This window comes from Maniola jurtina, chromosome Z (genome assembly GCF_905333055.1).
Source record: "Maniola jurtina chromosome Z, ilManJurt1.1, whole genome shotgun sequence".
NCBI classification, from domain to species: Eukaryota; Metazoa; Arthropoda; class Insecta; order Lepidoptera; family Nymphalidae; genus Maniola; species Maniola jurtina.
In genome coordinates this window covers 12,550,815-12,573,130 of record NC_060058.1, presented here as the reverse complement: position 1 = coordinate 12,573,130, position 22,316 = coordinate 12,550,815, and the positions used below count along the sequence as shown (strand labels likewise).

Here is a 22,316-nt window from a genome sequence, read left to right as displayed (position 1 = left end):
TTGTTATATTTATTTATGCCATCTGAAATAATTATTATAATCTATTAAAATCCGTAATTATGTTAATTACGGAGCTAATAAAGAACTGCGAGTAAGCTATAGGTAGAAATATCGTTTTATATTTTGAAAAATTGACGGAATCGAAAAAAAAACTACGATTGTATGTTAAATATTTAAGTACATTCAAATAAAAATGATCAATATTCTCATTTTAAATTTATATTTTGCGCCTCGTCAAAATTTTATATGTACATCCATTCTTTTAATTTATTTATGCAGTATTCTATCCATTTTTAGATTTCAATTTTTTTGAAATCCCTTAATTTTAGTTTCAAGTGGTAGAAAGTACCTCAGCACTAATTATTCTGAAAATTTGTCACAATACATAATATTATTACCACACTGCAGTATCTACAAAGTAATAATATTATTCGTCAACTATTCTAACTAACTGTCGTGTGAGTATTGATATTCATAAAATTTACTTACACGATCGAAATTATAATCAATCTATCCGTAATCTGTTGATATCGGCTTTGTTAGCTGTCAAAATAGAATATGCAGTTTGTGACAAATAACAACATCGCTAACTAAACGTCTTTTTAACAGATAACTGATAGGATTGATTATTAATTTTGCTGTCAATATTTTTCTTCTTTGCCTTTTGATAAGACACATATACTTATCATACAATAATTAATTATACTTATGAAAACTGGTAAGTACTTACTATCTCGATTTAAGCCTACTTGTACAAGGATACTTAAACTGATTTAGTTTAAGGTTCTTACTTGCATTAAAAATTTAATGACAAAGCATTAAAAAGTAGGCAAGTCAGGCGTAAGCATGAGTGAAAAATGTTTCATATGAGCTTACAGAGTATCTCATACAGAAAATATTTTGGCTTGATATTGACTTGGAGTTTGACTTATAAGTAGAGATTTAGAGATTTGGAGATCCTCTAGACTCGAGGCCGGGGATGAATCACCACCTCCACCCTGCCTTTGGTCAGTCATTCCTTTCTAAGGACAAATAACCTGATTTAAACTGGTTCTTTGAACTTTATTTAGAGCATCGATTAAAAAAACAACAACAAACGTTGATATTTGAAAGCAATTATGTCATTAAACCACAATTGCAATCGAAAAGTCCATTACATCGGATTGGACACGGCCTAATTTCAATATTATGTAAGTCAAAAAATAAACCATCTGCGATAACTATTAGCTACAAACGTAACCAACGCAAAGAAAGTCATGTTGAAACTAGGATGACGCACTGTGGATGGCTTTTTTTTAACAAATTCTCTTAGTAAAAATATGTTTGTCTATTTATTTATTTGTACTTAAAGTTTGCATGTTTTACCAAATTCTGTTTCACCAAATTTTGAGCCCAGAGTTAAAAAAAATCTGAAAATTCTTTCATTTATAGCTAGCTCTATTATCCCTGAGTGCTTCAGGCTACAAATTATGTATTAAATATTCTTTAAGTAAATTAATTGAAGAGTTTTCTTTCTAGTAATAATAATCAACCCTACAAAAGATGATTCAGTGAAGAATTATAATTTATTCAGTGGTCTATCTCAACTATGAAAGTTCCATATAAAATTTTACATTTGTAATACTATTATTACTACGCGAGTTGAAACGGAGAAAATGGTAGGTGTTTAATAACTAATATTCATATTCCATTTCCTCGCCATAAATAAGGAAGTTACAAGTGTAAATTAAAAATTTATAACACCCCCGACGATCCAAAGTATTTGAGTTTTCCAAAACATCATTTTCAAATAAATAATTATGTATTTAGGCAACGTCCATCTTGACAGCTTGACATTTGTCAATTGACATAATATTAAGAACCTAACGGTTATGTAACCTTCTTTTATACAAGAAAACTAGAAAAGAGCTGATAACTCTTAAACGGCTGAACCAATTTTTTTGGATTATAGCTAAGAACACTCTCGATCAAGCCACCTTTCAAACAAAAAAAACTAAATTAAAATCGGTTCATTCGTTTAGGCGCTACGATGCCACAGACAGATACACAGATACACAGATACACAGATACACAGATACACAGATACACAGATACACAGACACACAGATACACAGATACACAGATACACACGTCAAACTTATAACACCCCTCTTTTTGGGTCGGGGGTTAAAAAGTAGTCTTTTCACGGCACGGTTATCTTTGTATCTCATAACATTGTGTTTTGTTTTGCTCCAACTCGCCTTCCTATTGTAAACTAGTGCGTAGCAAAGATCTATGATAGAGTTGAGTACTTGTATTGAAATGTGGAAAGTATTGCATAACGTTGACATTAATTATTCTTTTACATGGAACAGTAATTAGGTCAGACTTGTTTATTTTTAAGTGTAACATACATGTAACAATGGAGTAGCTGCGCAGGCTATAGAGACAGGTATATTAGGTGTTGTGGGTGTTATTCTTAGGCATGTGATTTGAACTTTTTGAATTAGAAAGTTCAAATCATATGCCTAAAGGTAAGGTATGCCAGGGGACCAAGGTTACTGACATAGCCCCAACCACTTGCAAGTTGAAGTTAAAGTAGGCATATCATGCTGTTGATGGACTTACGATATAAGGAGTCCACCTTCAAAGCATCACACAGGTACATGAAATAAAACCTATTTGGCATCACGAATATGTCCATCCCTCCCATCGATGGTGTTACCACTAGATTACAACATGGGGTCATTCATGAGGCGGACCAACAAATTCCTGAAAAGCCCGCAATGCATAGGCGGTACCTCTGGTGCTGCAAATGTCCATGAGCGGCGGTAACCACTGACCCACCTGCTCGTTTGCTCGTACACTAACACAGCAAAAGAAATACAAAAAACTACAAAAATAGAAGTACCTACAATTGGTGATTTTATAGCTTTGGTGTGATCTCCAGGCAACCACGTTGCAGAAGGTAATAATTTAATGACTAGTGAGAAAGAGTTGATGATATCGAATTTAATAACCACAGATCGGATTTATGTCTATCTTCAGTTCCCACATCACAATAGGAAACGGAAAAGTGTCACCAAAGAAGTTATGGCAGCAAGAACTTTGTTATTTTCTTGTTATTCTAAACGATTAGTCCACAATCGATTGTTTTGGTCGGATTACAAGAAATCTCGATTTTTCCTTTACAATTAGCTATTTGTATCTTAGTGGATAAAATTTTAAAGTCTGAAACACACAACTCGCGATGGAACGGACCTGTAGGTATGTCTCGTTGTGTGTGTAAGTTTTAACATTTTTAACCCCCGACCCAAAAAGAAGGGTGTTATAAGTTTGGCGTGTATCTGTGTATCTGTCTGTGGCATCGTAGCTCCTAAACTAATGAACCGATTTTAATTTAGTTTGTTTTTGTTTGAAACGCGGCTTGATCGAGAGTGTTGTTAGCCATAATCCAAGAAAATCGGTTCAGTCGTTTAAAATTTATCAGCTCTTTTCTAGTTATTACTGTAACCTTCACTTGCCGGGGGTGTTATAATTTTTTAATTGATACTTGTCTCTACTAAGACTAAAGAGATTCACAGTGCGAATCATGTAGGTGCCATGTGAATTGAGTACGTAGCGCACTGGAGTGTGAAGTTTCATTCAGTTTGTCGAATACAAAAAAGCTCCATCCATCATTGTAACGATTTCAAATGTCGTGATTGGCTGTATTTATGGTGTTCGTAGTGCGACAATGGATTTTGGCCAATATCGAATGAGTGCTAGTCTCAATCAGAATCACTCCACAAATATATCCAATCACAACAATTTCGACTGTAGCAATGCAATAATCACAAATCGGCCAGACAAAATATGTATTTACAATACGCGAATATAGGTAGACACGCTTTCTATGGAACGGCATCCCATGCATATCGCGTCACGTCTTGTTTATTTCAAGCTTTAAAGCTTCTTTTAAGGAAATCGTATACTAATCTGTTGACCCGTACCAGAGTGAACTTGAGTGACGGAACTCTCGGTTTGATCCTGAATCGACGATATTTACTCCTTATTTGCTTTGGATTAAAAAACAATAATTACTTATACAATAAATATACAGGGTGTTTGGTAATTAGTATATAAAGACGACACGTACCCATGCTACTTTGATCTGATAAACACAATGCTGAAGTAAAACGACGAAATAAAATCATAAAAATTTCCATACAAGATTTAAAAAAAAATTATGTCAAAGTTTTCATGACTCTAACGTGCCCTAACTCACTGAGATCGTTGGCCATCTTTAGATAGGCCGAAGCCAACGATCTTAGTGAGTTAGGGCACATTAGGGCCATGAAAACTTGGTCATTAAAAAAAAATTAAATTTTGTATGGAAATTTTTATAATTTTATTTCGTCATTTTACTTCAGCATTGTATTTATCAGATCAAAGTAGCATGGGTACGTGTCGTCATTATATACTAATTACCAAACACCCTGTACATATTAGCAGTCTCGGTGCAAATAATTCAAACGCAGAGAAAAATACTTAAAATTTAATTATCAACAGTTGTCACTTAAAGTAGGTACATATTCACAACAGGATTATCCTAAAACAGAATAAAAATCAAAACAGCTAATAATTATCACACGTTTTCATTCCAAAATTATGTAACAATAAATGACTATAGTTTACATGTACATAACAACACTTATTTATCTTATTATAATGATAAACACAGTATAAAACGTCAACAATGCATTTCATTCTCCATACCATACATAAAATTTTCTTTGAGACTTATTATGATATGATATATGAAATTTCAGAAAAAAATTGACATTTTGGCTGCTTTTCAATACAAAAATATACTTATTAAATTATTATATATGTGAACTAAATTTTTTTTTTTTTGGTTAACCATTTTGTTCGAGTTTAAAGAATTGGCCCTTTATTGTTTGTTTTAAAAATGTATATAATATTGTACATTAAAATATATACACACTACACAGTATAGCAAATAACATAAAAAAGTTTGCCAGTATACGACGCCCCTTTTAAACTTACCAATCGGCGGCGCTTTAAAAAGTCTGTGACCAGTTATAAGTTTGACATGTATATCTGTGTATCTGTCTGTGTCATGTCTAAACTAATGAACTGATTCTAATTTAGTTTTTTTTGTTTGAAAGGTGGCTTGATCGAGAGTGTTCTTAGCTATAATCCAAGAAAATCGGTTCAGCCGTTTGAAAGTTATCAACCCTTTTCTAGTTACTACTGTAACCTTCACTTGTCGGGGGTGTTATAAATTTTTAATTTACACTTGTGTATAATGGCTTTTAGTAGTGCTACACCAGCACAATGCACTTCGTCGCGCCATGTTATTATTTATACTGATATTCTGTGTTTTTCGGATTTGGATCGGACCTGTGCACAAGATCCATAACACTGCACAAGTCAGAATTCTGTACATAGATTAGATATAAAAGGATTACAGTACATAGATAATACTGGGGAAGTTTAATTCTTACGATTGACCTGTGTATGGTAAACTAAGCCTGATAGCTGAACCGCGGTGAACTTCCAATTTTTAACCCCCGACCCAAAAAGAGGGGTGTTATAAGTTTGACGTGTGTATCTGTGTATCTGTCTGTGGCATCGTAGCTCCTAAACTAATGAACCGATTTTAACTTAGTTTTTTTTTGTTTGAAAGGTGGCTTGATCGAGAGTGTTCTTAGCTATAATCCAAGAAAATCGGTTCAGCCGTTTTAAAGTTATCAGCTCTTTTCCAGTTACTGTAACCTTCATTTGTCGGGGGTGTTATAAATTTTTTATTGTTGGTTTTGCGTAGAAATGTCGTTTTCGTTAGGATATTTTATGTCGCCGTATATCTTTTAACAATACCTCATACTTGGTATGCAACTGGTATTTTCAAAACATTAAATCTTTATAAATCACATTCTCATAATTTTTCTACATGCCTTCGGAATTCGAAATATTAAGATTATGCTTCATTTAAATACTTATTTAATACTGTTATGTCACTAATAATAATTAGCTCTTCACTCATAGGGTCAGTAGCCATGTCCATCACCACTGAGGGAGTAACTGCCATGGTCTCCGCCTTCGAAGCTCACAGGCGACTCGTGGCCGTAGCTTTCTTCTGCTGCACCCCACCCATGACCTGGACACATTAATGCAAACAATTTATTTTTAACTACTTATTTTTTTTTATTGAAAATATTACAATAAAATTATTTTAAAAAAACTACTTATAAACTAAAGTTGACATTCAGTGCGCTTTGAATGCACCTCCAATCTATCATATACAGAACTGTTTTTCACTTATGATATAATATAAGTAGAGAGTATCGTCAAACATACAAGGATCCTAATTTAATAGCTGCAGCATGCAAAGGCGGTCTTATTGCTAATACGATCTCTTCTAGACAACCTTCGACGAGAGATCCACAGAATCATGTCTAGCATACGCGATCTATAGTAGACAGTAGTGGGCCAGCCGGTTGAATATGATGATGACAATGATTAGTTTTTGTAGGTGTTTTGTCAGATCAGGGCCCACTTGGAACCCTCGAAGCTTTAATTTTAAGTACAGATAATTAAGATATCACTATTAGGTACATCAATTCAAAATAAGAGTGTAAATCTTGGGTATTAATACACTGGTGTCTAATAAAATAAATTAGAAATGAAATGAATTTGTTTACTTCATATAAAACAACATGTGCCACTTACGATATGCCAAGACTATACCACCGGTTCGGAAAGCAGTTTCTACAGAGAAGAGTTTATTCTAAATGAATGACTTTGATTTGGTGAAGTACCTAACCTATCCTAGCTGTATTTCTTATATCTATTAGGAACCATCGTTCAGTGCAACGTCGATGTTATTCATGATGAGTCGATGACTACTCACCCCCACCGTGCGGAGCTGCTTTGGGTTCACCATACGTGTAACCAAGGACTTCATAGTGATCATCACCACCGCCACCACCACTCTTATGATGGACATGCTTCACGATGGTGTGTTTATGGTGGTGGTGTTTCACGAACACCGGGACATGGATGATCACCTTCTTGTGACCACCACCACCGCCGGCCATTATTAACGATGACAGTTCGCTTACGCAAACAAGCGCCAACTGGAAAAAATATAATTATAATTAAACACAAGGTAGGTATAACCGGAACGCTAGCTTACGACAGGTGATAGCATTGAAGATTACTGTTAAGGTACCACCGAGGGTTCCCTTCTAGGGTATTTTCCCGAGATTTTTGAACTGAGAATTTTTGAACAAAATATAGTCTATCAAATACGTACGTAAAACGCGTAGCTTTAAGTCCATATTAAAGAAAATATGTCTGTCTCTCTGCCGATTAGTTTTTCACAGCCAATCCTTTCAACCAAATTTGACAAAATTTGGTAAAGGAATAGCTTAAGTATATCCAAAAAAATGGATATACTGGAACTTTTATCGCGGAAATTCCAAAGGTTTCCTCAGGATTAAAAAATCCAAAATCCATCCAGGCGAACTCGTGGGCAAAAAACTAACAGACTGATAATATCAACATAGTTCTCAAATTAGATCTGGATACTTGAGAATATAAAATTGGTTTTCCCTATATCTTTTCTTTTTCACTAGAAGGAAAAATTCGCAATGCAACATGTCGCTTTAATGCAAACAAATGAAATATCGTGGTAAACAAAATCGCAGACGCTAGTTTTCGTATCATTTTTTTACTGAACCAAGATAATTGAATTTTATACAATTGTTATACGTAAATGCATACGCTTGGCCACTCCACTATCACACCTGACGGAAAGTACTGATGGACTAAGTTGGGACTTGTTTGCCTAGATAAATATGATTATAAGGTACCACATGGGTACTTAAAATATTTACACTAATAACAAGTGTAAATTAAAAATTTATAACACCCCCGACAAGTGAAGGTTAGTAACTAGAAAAGAGCTGATATCTTTCAAACGGCTGAACCGATTTTCTTGAATTATAGCTAAGAACACTCTCGATTAAGCCACCTTTCAAACAAAAAAAAAAAAACTACATTAAAATCGGTTCATTCGTTTAGGCGCTACGATGCCACAGACAGATACACAGATACACAGAGACACAGATACACACGTCAAACTTATAACACCCCTCTTTTTGGGTCGGGGGTTAAAAACAATTTTATCTAAACTTTCTAAACGTTATACAAAAGAATGTCTCCATGGCGATGTAAAGCTAGCAATCATCGTAGTAATTTAAAGTGCCTCGGATTCGGTGTTGTAACAAAATGATTCACTTTCAACCAAAACGAAAACAAAAAATCAGTGCGACCATGTTTAGCCTCTCACTCTGCTTTTATTTATGTTTTTTCTTAAACAGACGTATTCGATAACTCATAGAAAAAGGAATAAATGTTTTCATTTTACAGAAAGCAGACGTAAGATAAAATAACGTATAGCTAATGTTTAACTCTTGCTGTAGCAAAGCATTTTAAGTAACTCTTTTCTAATAGAATATTGGTTTAAAAATATAAGGAAAACTAATAAACACCTACGGACTTCTGTTATTTTGTACGTTAAAAATAAATCAAAGGTACGTAATTGTATCAATTTTACAATAAAATACACACTTATATTTTATTTCACATTTTGTATAGAAATTAATCCAAAGTTCGCTGAAATTGAGTGAGAGGGTTTGTATTACAATGTATGAGCAAAAATTAGTGTAAGACATCCTAAAGTCTAAAGTCTGAGTTCTCTCTAATTGTAATCATCAGATCCGGTCTGCAGTGATATTATCGTCGAGCCGTAGTGACTTGCGTCACTGAAGCTTTTATTACACCGGGATAAGGCTTATTATCCCACTGTAACTGTAATTTCATGAATTACGACACCCAATGAAAATTAATCAATGAAAACACTCGTGGTCATTTCATTTTTTACTCATTGGAATTTCGTTTTATTTTATTAGATCATTTAATTTACTGTTTCTTTTTCAAATTGATTATTTGAAGAAAAATCTTCTTTAAGTTTTAAAGACGTTTACAATGTAATAAACTATGGTACTGAGAAATGTAAACAAACAATAAAATGGTCTCGGAATGAGATGTTCACATGATGTCGCTTAGTACTTTTTATGCATAATTCCAGATCATTGTATCATTGTGCATCAACAATTAAAGAGAATTAAAGGTATTTATGAATACATGCAGGTACGTTTTGTAAATTTTTTGTTAATAGTTCACTAAGTCACTCTCACTTTACATCTTTAACTATGATGTAATATAAATAATATAGGTAACTATAACTAGGTAACTATACGGATGTCTTTATTTTATTTGTTTTACATGGTGTCACAACACAGATTCAGTTCGGTAGAGCAAGGAACGCGCACGCACATTTTTTATATTATTATATCATATTTTTTATATAATTTAAAATTATTTTGTAAAGGTGATCGTCCACTCACCAAAAGTCTTGCGGACATTGTGAACAGGAGACCAACCAATCTCTGGTACAGTTAGCCGGTGTGTGATAAAGAAATTTAAACAAAACTTCCTTTTATATCACAACGTGGTCGCGTTTCGCGACACTGCGTCTCGGCACCTTCGATCTGATCCGCATTTCAAAATAATCAATGAAATTTCAGCTCTATTTTGAAAGCCTTTAAGTTTATAGTATTTCTTGCTTTGTCACGGTTGGAATTTTGCATAAAAGTCCAATAGATAATTGAAAATGGAACCCGAATACGAAGGCGGAAAGGTCCATAGTTGTGTGTTGATTTTCATGTTTTCATTTTGAGAAAATATAACAAAACACCGTAAAAATCCCTAGTAAATAATTATCACCTAATATTATTTAGTAGATGTTTGAATAGCCTTAAAGGATTTTTTAAAATAATAGGTACGAATACAAATAGCTCTTCTGCGGCTGACTTTACCTATTATTATCTAAATCAGTGATTTGCATGTTTCTTATCAAAAAGTCAATCTAATAGTAATTAATAGCTTGGATGTATAAGAACGAATCGAAAATCCATTCAATTATTTTTACTTACCAGAATACAATCCAAGAGCTAAATTATGTTTTGGTGGAAAATTCACACCACTGAAGAGGATACTATTTCTTTTACCAATAGGTATTTAAAATATTATTCTAAATATTAAAAAAAACAACTAGTGTCTTTTGCTATGTCTGGGATTTTGGGACTCGTTTGGAAAGAAGTTTCTACTGAGAAGAGATGGCAAGAAACTAAGCAGTTAGGTATGTGGCCGCAAGAAATTTAAATCACAAGTAAACATTTTTTAAATAACAAGAAGTAATCCACGTTACAGGTAAAGAAATGGTTCCTACGGGATTTATGAACAAGCTAAGTAAGTCCTCGTGGGCGAAGTCATAGGCAAAAGCTAGTTGGAAAATAAAAAGACTCATTGAAAGAGAATGTTTCTGCGCTTGCACGCTGAAAGTGAAAAACCCGCTGAGCTGATGTGACCTGCATTTCATACCACAAACTCAGTACTCTTACTTTTTCATCAACTTTACTAGACTTACAAGATGTGTTTTCCTATATACAATGGACCCCCGATAATCCGGCCCCTGTCTAATCCGGCACCCCCTGTAATCCGACATGTATATTATTATTGAATTTACTAAATTTGACATACATAGTGAAGTATGATTTGTACTTCAGAGTATGTATGACATATGGAATCTTATCATTGGATTTGTAATTTGTCGGATTACAAGGTACTCTTTTGTAAAAAATTCCGGACTATCTTAGGCAGTACTCTATAATCCGACATATTCGATAGTCCGACAATGTCCTGCAAAACGTTTGTCGGATTACCGGGGGTCTACTGTAATAATATTTGTTTACATTAAATAATAGGTGATTATAATACAACAAGTGTAAATTTATAACACCTCCGACAACTGATAAAATAAAGTAATTGAACTGAAACAATGATTATGTGGCGACACGAATCCAGCTTTATTCCAGATTCTATGACATCACGTCTGTGTTCGGAATACTGGGTTTTGGGTTGATTTCCGTCGTTGTAAAACCTAAAAGTTTACTCGCTCTTTGGTTGACTCGCACACAACAAACGGGTACTTACATTTACTATCAGAATGATGAGCCTTCCAAAGCCCGATGTATGACCAGGTTATCTTGCGTATTTCCACGTGGATTGATGATGGCGTCAATGATTGAAGAGTATATTATAACTTGTCATTTGCACGTTGTACTAACACTGCACAGCACACTTTAGTTCTTGTTCACCGCGGTGACGAAATATTGATTAACTAGATACAGATTTGATTGTCCTTTTAATTTTAACGATGTTCAGCCAGGTTTAATGTGCCGACATTAAACCTGTCCCACCACCGGGTAGACGAGGGCCAACTCCTTGTTCCCTTCTTCCCGAAGATAACCGATTGTAAAAATATGCTCACGAATGAACGAGCCCCGTTTTTGGTCCAATTCAAACCAAAAGAACGAATGTATGAATGCAATTATCCATACTAATATTATAAATGCGAAAGTGTGTCTGTCTGTCTGTCTGCTACGCTTTCACGGCTCAACCGCTGAACCGATTCTGACCAAATTTGGTACAGGGTCAGCTTATATCCCGGGGACGGACATAGGCTCTTTTTATCCCGGAAAATCAAAGAGTTCCCACGGGATTCCTAAAGACCCATCCACTTAACCGATTTGTATGAAATTTGGCACCGAGGTAGCTTACGTGCCTGTAATTGACGTAGGCTTTTAACTTTTAACTTTTAATCCCGGAAAATCCAACAATTCCCACGGGATCTTTAAAAATCTAAATCCACGTGGACGAAGTCGCGGGCATCTTCTAGTAGATTATAAAACAAGAAAGGAACCACAGACTAAGCGAGGAGCGTACAGATTATACAATAATAATACAAATATCATTATTGTATTTTCTTCATATTACCTACTTATATAATATGAATAAAATAGTATTACGCCTACGTGGACTTTAACTACGGGTTTATATAATTAAATATTGTGTTAAATTCATTTTAATCATATGGTATTTAAATATATTATTTTACATTCGTTACATATTTTAAACTACTACATTATATTTCACTGTTACGGAAGAAATCGAAGAAAATTATTTTGTTGCATGGTATTAAAATGAGCATTATAACAATTTAATCAAATATTTAAAACAATACCACCCCTTGCTATACAGGTTTAAACATATTTTAAGCCTGCTTTAAACAAAAAATAGTCTATTTTAACTTTTTTCTTCGCCCTGATATAATTAATATATAATGGCACGGCACGCGTTGATGTCTTTAGTATGGCAGTAACTGCAGTAATCATTCTGTGACAATATTATGAACGAAACGCAATTTTGAGCTACAGCTCAAAGAATAATTAGGAATCATTTTTGTAAATTTTAAAAAAGAAGGAGGTTTTTATTTATTACATATTTTAAACAATATACGACCACAAAACTCAACGGCATGCCCATTTTTTGTTTCATTTTCCAAAGAAACTTGAGTAATTTTTTTTTCCAGGAAAACTAACACGTGATTGTCCAAAAATCTTTTTAGAATAATAATATTCGATCTTATTTTCAATATGCTCATTTTTGTAAATATTTATTTTATTCAATGACTTTAAATACTAAAGAGCTGAAAGTTTTCAGTCCGTAATTTAAACATATTGCTGTGTGTTTGAACATCCATTGATTTCTTATTAGTAAACTATTATGTATTTTATTATTTATCATTAGGTATTATACCATAAGGCCAAGGCAAATAAGGCCCTTATATTTGTTTTGATCCTACGTAAGGCGTCATGAAAGTTAATACAAGCAATGAACCGTGGAGGAGGCGGTCAGCTGGAAAGAGTTTCCTATGTGCAAGGTCAATGAAGAAACGAACCCGTTTCTCTTAGTGACAACAGGATGGAAGAGAACTTCGTTCTACGCTTTTTTAAGTTAAAAAGCCGAAATTGTGTTATCTACTAGCTGATGCCCGCGACTTTGTTCGCGTGGATATAGGTTTTTTTAAATCTCGTAGGAAATCTTTGATTTTCCAGAACAAAAAGTAGCTTATGTGTTAATCCAGGTATAATCTGTCTCGATTCTCAGCCAAATCCGTCCAGTAGTTTTTGCGTGAAAGAGTAACAAACATACACACATACACATAAACTTTCGCCTTTATAATATTAGTGTAATAGTGAAATATGTTATATCTAATTTTATTTTATCTCTACCCAGGATCGCTTCCCCGGTAGAGTTGTAACTAGCCATGGTTCAAGTCAAATTAAAAATTATAAACAAATTGTTTTGTATGCCTTTGTCAATAAAATAAAATTGCCCCTGTCAGGAATCGAAAGACTATAGCGTCCTAAGTAGTAACCAAAAAAGTTCCTCCTAAATAAAATGGTGATGATAAAGGGTAAAATGAATAATCCGATAGATAACCTATGAAACAAATCTGCTTTGAACAACAAACTCATTTTACCATCGACTTTCAAATGATTTTATCGAGGAAGCGCGTACAATCATGAAACGAAAAAATAAAATTCCAGTTGCGTAAATATTGCAATTACATAAGTACAGAATACTTTCACATGCCTATATTAATGTAGGTACTATTAGAGTGAACTACTATTATATATTTCTTCTTTGACAATGACGAGGACTTGACAAGGGCTCTTATTAGATCGGGCAGCAAACATCACTGGGTTTATTACAAACGTTTTTTTAACAGGGCTCTCTCCGTCACTTACTCCATACAATCGTAGTTCCAATTTTATTTGAATATTAAGCAACCAAAGTCCATGAAATTTTGCAGACATATTCTAGAAACTAATTTTCCAGATTTCTGTTAAAATATTCGGTTTCAAAGTTACACGGTCTTAAAAATTCACAACAAATCTTTGAGCCTTTAAAACTACATATTTTTAAAAAAGTCTAAAACACCACAGGCACACATACCTATTAGTTTCTAGAATATGTCTACATTTCATGGACTTTGGTTGCTTAATATTCAAATGAAATTGGAACGATTGTATGGAGTAGGTGACGGAGAGAGCCCTGTTAACTTCATTGTTTATCATTTTTTTTGTATAAATATTATTCACGATAGTCTTGTTTTTATATATATACTTTATATTCCTACTGCATCATTGCACTAAACGCAATGTTAATTTTTTATATAAATATTTTTCATTTATTTTCATATATCGAAATTGTTCCGATATAATTTAAGATAGTTCTACCTCATAACTGTAAAAATCATGTCTACGTCATCATCATCGTGGTATGATACCAAGAATACTGGCTGCGTTTCCGAGCTGGAAAACCAGGCTGATCCTTTGCGTAAAAAATGAGTCAACCCTTCTATCACCAAATGAGGCGATTAACTGGGGTGAAATGTCTCGTATAAAGCTTTTAGCTAGGTGATCAGAAATCAGAATCAGGTAAAAAGACACAGCGTAGCTACGATTAGGGAGGATGGAAAAACATTCCTAAAAATTTCGTTATGGGTGGCATCCTAAGACCCGTAATACCGGATACAAATGGGGATATTTAGAATTATGACATTCCATCTTCACTGACTATTTCAATTAATTAACCGCGGCTGCCTTAAGGTGCGCTTACACGGGCAATTCTTTAAGCCATTTTTGCTAAGTAACACGTATCTATCAATCTGGAGCAATCATTATTATTATAGTACGTTACTAATCTATAAACTACTTACATTAACCTGCCTTCCTTATCCAGTACTAGAAACCGCTTCCAGTTAAACCTCGTCTATTGCCAGCAACTACCTACTAGTTGTTCTATAGTGATCCATACATCCATACCCCATGTCCCCCAATATGATGTGGCTCTATAAAGAGCAATATTGCTGAACTTTTCAGGTATTGCAGTAAATTGCTTCTTGTGTTCGTGAGTCATAATTGACCAAATCGCCTAGAATTGAGTAATTTCAATTGCCCGTCCAAGCGCACCTTAATCGCCTTCGGTAGCCATTTGTCCAATGGGCATCCCCGTAACGACCTGCTCAGTAACCGGATTATGGAATTTAACATGCATTAAGAAATTTTATACCGTATTAAGGGAATTTTGAATTTTTATAGTATCATTTGTTTAGCGGCATACGCAGCCACAAAGTTTGTTTGATAAAGTTTTTGATATCTACTTTTATAGGTATGTTTACGTAATGTGTACATGAATATGTATAAACATAGATAAATATAAGCTATAAAAGCAATCTTACTCAATTTTTTTTTAGAAAAACAGCGCTTTTATTTCATCATCTTTGAAGAAAGGCAATTAATACATGTGCCTATATAGTTAGTAATAATAGAACCTTGCTGCATTTGACAATGATATCAATTATTCTACGTAAACTCGTTCTACGTAATATTATGTCATCTAAAAAATAAAAAAAAGTCCTGACCTCCTGACTCATTCACCAATTCCTAGCCCAAATCCTTGGACCTAGACAGCTGAAATTTTGCAAAGAGGTTCCCTTTACATTGTAAAAAAGGAATTTAGCCAAATAGGTTGCGATAGAGAATAAAGAAGATTTATAACTACTCGTATGTTTGCCGAAAGAAACTGCGGATGGTCGCTTGTACACCTACTAGGTATATAGGTGAGCATTTAATATTCATGATGTATTTTTACACATATGCCCCATAATAATATTTAATATTTAGTTGTTTATTTCTGTTTGTTGATAATAAATTAAAATAAAACACAATATTTTTACTATCCCCATCTAGAGGTGATTCTATGTCTTACTACGATTGCAGTCGATATTAGCTAAGCGAGAAACAGCAACATTCAACATTCACTTCATGCGAATTCTGCCCGCAATGTTAGATGGCGATGTTATTGTACAGCGGATTAAAAGCGATGTTAGCCTAGTAGTTAAGATGTCGGGGGTTCGATCCTGGGCACGCACCTCTAACTTTTTGATTGAATATCACTTGCTTGAACGGCGAAGGAAGGCATCGAGAGGAAACCTGCCTGAGAATTCTCCATAATGTTCTAAAAGGTGTGTGAAGTCCACCAGTTTACACTAGGTTAGCGTGACGGCTTATGGCCTAACCCTTCTCCTTCAGAGAGGAGAGCTGTGCTCAATGTACTGCTGGTGATGGGTTGGTCATCAGTTTATTCAAATTCAAATTCAAATTCAATGATTTATTCAATAAAATGTAGGTACAATATGTTGAAATAATGTCTGATGAACCTTATACATTTTACCACCATAACTGGTGTTTGAATATTTCCATAAATTAAATTAAATTAAATAATTTATTTGAGCTTTCTCATACATATACACAAAAATGAAAAAATCTCTAAATGCACTTCAAGACTACGGCCACGACCATTGCACGCTATTATTATTATATTGCACTGTAGGGGTGGTCGGCCGATGCTTCTGCGACCATTGCGTGGTTACCCTTCCAACAACATTTCGCTCTAGAATCCGACCTTCCAGCAATGCGCGGGACTTCAATTGCTTTTACATACATAATATTGTATATCAAATCTTTGAAAAGAGCAACCGCCGAGTTTGCTGGTTCTTCTCGGTAGGAAAGGCAGAACCAGTGGTAGATGCTTTTGACGATTCAAAAGAACTTGTAAAAGTCTAATTGAATAAAAATATTTTAAATTTGAGTTTGAATTCCTATGACATACGTGCACAACAATTAAAAATTTAAATACTCATTATTTTGGTAAAACAGATACGTGAGGGTCAATATATTAAATTTATCACGCTTAATCATTTATAGGTAAAACATATTATATGTTCATTTGCATCTAAGGATGTCGTGAGTTTAGTCACGCAGAAGCAGGGTGCATACCTCATCCGAGTTTTCTCGGATGAGTCCTAAAAGCTAGCTAGCCTAGTGGTTAATATGTCAGCTTTCTATTCGAGGGATCTAGGGCTTGATGCCGAGGACACATCTCTAACTTTTCTTAATAATTGTGTGCGTTATAAGCAATTAAATATCTCAAACATTTTCAGGAGCAAGCATTAGCTAAGTATTCTCAAAAATGTATTAAAATCTGCCACCTGCACTTGGCTAGTCAAGTCAAAGCCTTTTTTTAATCAAAATGGACGCCTTGTACACTTTTTGACTGTCAGTTTTGGAATTTATGTTACATATTATATTATCATTGTTTCTATTCAATTGGAATGAAAACAATTTTTACGATCAGTTTAAATTTGGTAATGACAATAAAACTATTTTTTTTTTTGTGAAACCTCAAATATATAATGCATACATTTTGAGATCTCTCTCGCCATTTTTGCTCTATGTGTCAACTGTCATGTCAAAAGTACGGCTTACACTTAAATTAAAGACCAAAATAGTACTTCTGATATGACGGTTGACACGTAGAACAAAAATGGCGAATGAGTTCTCAAAATGTATGCACTATTACCGCATCGGGGCATTACATTGGGAAAATCAAGGGAAAACAGACAAGAGCGACGGCTCTACGTGGAATTCGAAAAGAAGGCTCAATGAAGTTAAGATTTGTTGGCGTCTTATAGCACCTATCCTAGTTTGTCTACTTTATTTATGGTAGATCTACTGAGGAGGGACCGGTCGATTCAGCCCGGGGCCCGTTTGAGGGCCTGATTTACCGTAACACAAAAAATACTTAGATAAGCCGACTTTCTAATATATACCGCTACACGCTCGGCCCTTCCTCCCTTGTATATAATAAATCTTAAGGAGTGCTCTTCTTAAAGCACAGCTTCTCAAAGTTGTAAGCTAAAAAGTGAAAAACTCTCGCTCAAACACGGGCAGACTGCAGGGTGCTTAAAGACGCTCAGGCGTGTTCGCGAATTCTTGTGAATTCTCACGCATCCTCTGACGTATTAAGCAGAATTCACATTACGAAATTAGTGGCATGAAATTAGTTTCACGACATTAATTTCATTATCAATTGCACGTTTAAACGTCTAATATTTACGGTAAAATGTCTCATAAATTTTTGTTACCAATGAGACTTCATGTCTCCAGGGGCAAACGGAACAAAAAGGCTCAATAAAAGAGGCATACTTGGGCCACTTATCGATTTTAGCTATTTGTACCTTTTTCTTTATCAATTGATCGCAAACTAGCTGGCTCGTTGGAAAGCCTGAAACACCTCAGAGATATAAGCTCTCTTTGCGTGTTTTATCGCCTTTAGTGCTCAGATGAGCTGTTTTACCTCATTCCACCCTCCTTTTTCTACAACCGCACCGCACACAACCTTAAGCAATTGCACTCTCACCACCTGGGCGCCTGGTGCACTTCGACCAGATCCTTTTTTATACGCGCATGCAAACTATGGAATCAACTCCCATCGGCTTGGTTCCGGCTACATTACAAACCGGCAACGCATCAGCGGTTCCTCTGGTGCTGCAAATGTTCATTAGTGGCGGTAATCACTTAACATCAGGTAACCCACCTGCTCATTTGTTTGCTATTTTTTATTAAAAAAAATCTCGTAATGGCTGAAAACACTAAGTTTGGGAACAGCTGGTGGACATTTTAATGTGGCCTAATAATCAGAAAGAGTAAAAAACTGTGAAGTGTATTGGTGGGCTTTAGCATGCATCTAGATTGATGCTCCTCGTTGGTGGCTGCCCAAGTGTCCGCTCTCGATCTCGACTTCCGCGGTTCCCTGGTGCAATACGTATTGATTAATTGTGGCTTTTTTACACTTAGAAAACCTTTATTATTTATAATCTTATCTCAATTTTTTTAAATTCTGATACAAGTTAGCCCTTGCCTGCAATCTCACCTGATGGTAAGTGATGGGCTAACTTGGAAGAGGTGTGACAGTTTCACACACAACACTATTCAAATTCTACACAGCATCGCACTGGAACACTAGAATATGCTTCAATTTGAAATCTAATCGCTACATTTTAATGAACATCAGTTTCACAATCAGATTGAAATTTTGAATCAGAAGGAAATCCCCAATATCGATTTTTAATAGATTAAATCTAAGGAACCCACTGAGCATAGGTCAAGTTTAAGCTTGATCGTCTCATTTTATTTTTATCTTAGCTTGAATATTATCTCTCATAATAAGTGGCCGACCGTTAAAAGGTTAAAACTCGGGAATGCGCGGTCAGTGAATGAACTCTATGTATCGATGATAGCTGGAATCAGACGTAATTTGACGTTATATCGAGAACGTTTATCTACATACGGACATTTTAAATTGTCTTTTATATATTTACTGGTTTTTGCCCGTGACTTTGTGTAATTTATGGTTTGTAGCACAAAGGTATAATGTAGCTATTTATGAGTGAAAGAATTTTAGGAATCGGATGAAAAGTTTAGAAGGTTACTCCATAAATACAAACTAACAAGTTTTACCTCTGTAAAATATTATTAGTACTTCATATAAAGCACACATACGTAACATAAATCCGATCTTATTTACCGTTATAATTTTTTGAGTGGGGCGTATTTGAAATTAATAGCGGTAATGCAGCGGTCTTCCATCCTTGCTTTTTCTAGATTTTTTTAGCCTAATGTTATTACTGAATTAATTATAAATAATAGCAGTCCATTTTCTTTCATCGACGCTTTGCTACCGAGTAATTAGTTGCCCGCCAGCAAATGAACTAAATAGGCAAAAACTGGTGGCAGAAATTAATAATTTAGAAAAACATTTTAGATTTTCGGCATAATTGCCTAGATTGAGCTTTTATTTTTTACCGTTTTGTCCACAAAATCTTCACAACAAAACCGTTAATGTAGGAGAGATCAGCTCTCTCCTACAGGCAAAAATTAAATCATGTGGCTGCAAAGTTGAACGTGAGTTTTCTTCATTTTACATTTCTGGCATAACAGCGCTGATATTGCCATGAGCTTTTATTTTTCTCATTAATATGTCTAAAATAAATCTATAACAACAGAGCCGTGAGCGTCAACTTTGAAATCACAATAAGGTGCATGACATGGTTCTGCCCATGGTTCAAATTTAATTTGGTTTTTCGCAATTTGTAAATTAATACGACAAAGTAGGCTTATGGCATTCTAATTCCGACAATGACAGTATCATCTTCACTTCAGTTTCCTGCATTTTTTTAAATATATTAATTTAATGTATTTAAAACGTCTAGTTAAAGTTTTATTGTAAATATAGCTACACAAAAACTGCCACCAACTCTTACACTTCACACTCAATTCATATCTGTCTTATTTCACTGTTCGAGTGTGCAAGCATTACAGAAAATAATGAGCGGAACTAAAAGGAAACAATAATATATCTGAAGGCACTTGACCATACAAGTATTTTAGTATAAGTAATTATAAAGTTCCTGGGCTTGTACTTTATCAATTTAGTATTTTTTACGCATCATTGGGAAACCCAGTGGTTTCCCTTTAAAGGATTTCAACCTTTTTTAGAGCAAAACAAGTAAATAATAGGTAGACAAAGATTAGGGTAAATTGGTGGTTTTAACGAGTTTTTTATACCCATCCAATGTATATTTTGTATTTTTTAAGGTTTATCGAAGAGGATAGATTCAATAGGGTTAGAAAAGGGTAGAATGAAAAAGTTGGTGTGCAAGTTGCTTATTATTCTTTTTTTATATTAATTAGTTTGAATAAGTAATTTACTACCAAACATAATATACAAGAGTGAACATCTAAAATCTAATTAAAACAAAGAATCTAAAACTAAAAAAGTGCAAGTTTGTATAAGAAATATTATAATTATTATTATTATATTATATTATTATATTTATTGCTGCTAATAAAATTTAACAAAATTCTTGCTGCATAATATTACCTACTTGAGGTTAAAGAACCGTTCTTCTTTCGTTCGTTCGAACACAATCTTATTAGCAATAAAAAAATCTAATATTTATTGTTTGTTATTATACACGTGTTAAAATATAAAGCATGTGCTACAAACAACATTCAATTAAGTAGGTTTAACAAACGTAACACAACACATCGTTGTTGTGTATCAATATGATAAGTTAGGCTAAGCGCGCATTGATTTTTTTATAACACAATAAAATTCGCTTAAAACAAATATTTTTGAAGACTTTGATTACCAAGATCTTCAATTACCTTTATAAAGATGTAGCTGCGTTATACAATACGCGTCTAAAATTGAAATCTAAAACTGAACTATTTGGGTTACTTTCGTAGCTATCTCTTCAACTTATGATCTGTCTTCGTCTCAGCGAGAACATATTTTATACGTCATATTGTTTTATGAACCAATGAAGAGAGAAAAATAAAAGGCTTATTTATTTATTTATTGTATTATGAACTTAAAAGATCTATGGGACGAGTGGAAACGTGGACAATAACTGATGCCGCATAGGTATACAAATTTAAAGTCACCCAGAACTGTGTTGGGTCTATTTTAGTAACAATATCCGGGAGGAAGATATCATAGAAAACTACTAACATTGCTCAAAGAATTTGTAATCTGAAGTTGAAGTAGACAGATCATGACTGAAGTTTTTACCCATCCCGGAATCGCCTAAACCCTAATTCGCACGAGCGTTAAAAAAGCGTTGCGTTAAAACCCGGCGTTGCGCTGAACAAACAAAGTGCGCGTTAAAAAAGCGTTGACGTGTGAACAGATACTTGGGAATTTATTTAAGGTGCATTTAAGGCATCGGGAAAGGGGATAGGTTTTGAAGAATCCCGTGGGAACTCTTTGGTTTTCCGGGATAAAAAGTAGCCTATGTCCTTCCTCGGGATGTAAGCTAACTCTGTACCAAATTTTGTCAGAATCGGTTATACTGTTGGGGCGGAAAAGTTAGCAGACGGACAGAAAAACAGACTCACTTTCGCATTTATAATTTTAAAGTACATGGAAGTATGGAAATTCTACAGCACAATCATGCGCGGCAAGCCTGCGGTGCAGGGAGGTGTGCGTGCGCTCGATTCGTTTCCTACCCGCCACGCTGGCGGTGAAACTTATGAAAATGCGAGCGATCAGGGAAATGCCGGCGAAAGTGATTTATTAATTCGACCGAAATCGTTGGAGTTTGGGAACAAAATACTTTAAGTTGACATTATAATAAACGACGCGCCTCATAAAGAACGTCTTGGAATAGCGTATGTTGCCAACGATGATTTACTTTTCACAGCCTTGTTCCTCCTTTACCGGTCTACCGTAGAACAGCGGGAAACCGTGAACCACTCTTATCTTTTTCTTTCTTCTCTCTGGGCTGGTTTCCGCACTTAAACGTTTCCGTCTGTTGTGCGTGCGTTGCCCCTCCCCGCCGAAGTCTTCACTCCAGCCATCCAAGCTCGCTTCAGAAGCCGAGTAGA

General features: G+C 34.7%; 1 protein-coding gene and 1 long non-coding RNA gene across 2 annotated transcripts; one reads left to right on the top strand and one right to left on the bottom strand.

The window, feature by feature from the left end:
- Positions 1–101: 101 nt before the first annotated feature.
- On the top strand, positions 102–11,349 carry LOC123880597. The gene is made up of 3 exons (XR_006799294.1): positions 102–113; positions 4,544–4,546; positions 11,304–11,349. It is a non-coding gene; the product is annotated as an uncharacterized LOC123880597 (long non-coding RNA).
- LOC123880585 lies at positions 5,802–9,509 on the bottom strand. The gene is made up of 3 exons (XM_045928780.1): positions 9,459–9,509; positions 6,896–7,121; positions 5,802–6,142 (listed from the first exon to the last, which is right to left on the bottom strand). The coding sequence occupies exons 1-3, from the start codon at positions 9,474–9,476 to the stop codon at positions 6,033–6,035; spliced, it is 354 nt and encodes a 117-aa protein (XP_045784736.1). The 5' UTR covers positions 9,477–9,509; the 3' UTR covers positions 5,802–6,032.
- Positions 11,350–22,316: the final 10,967 nt, after the last annotated feature.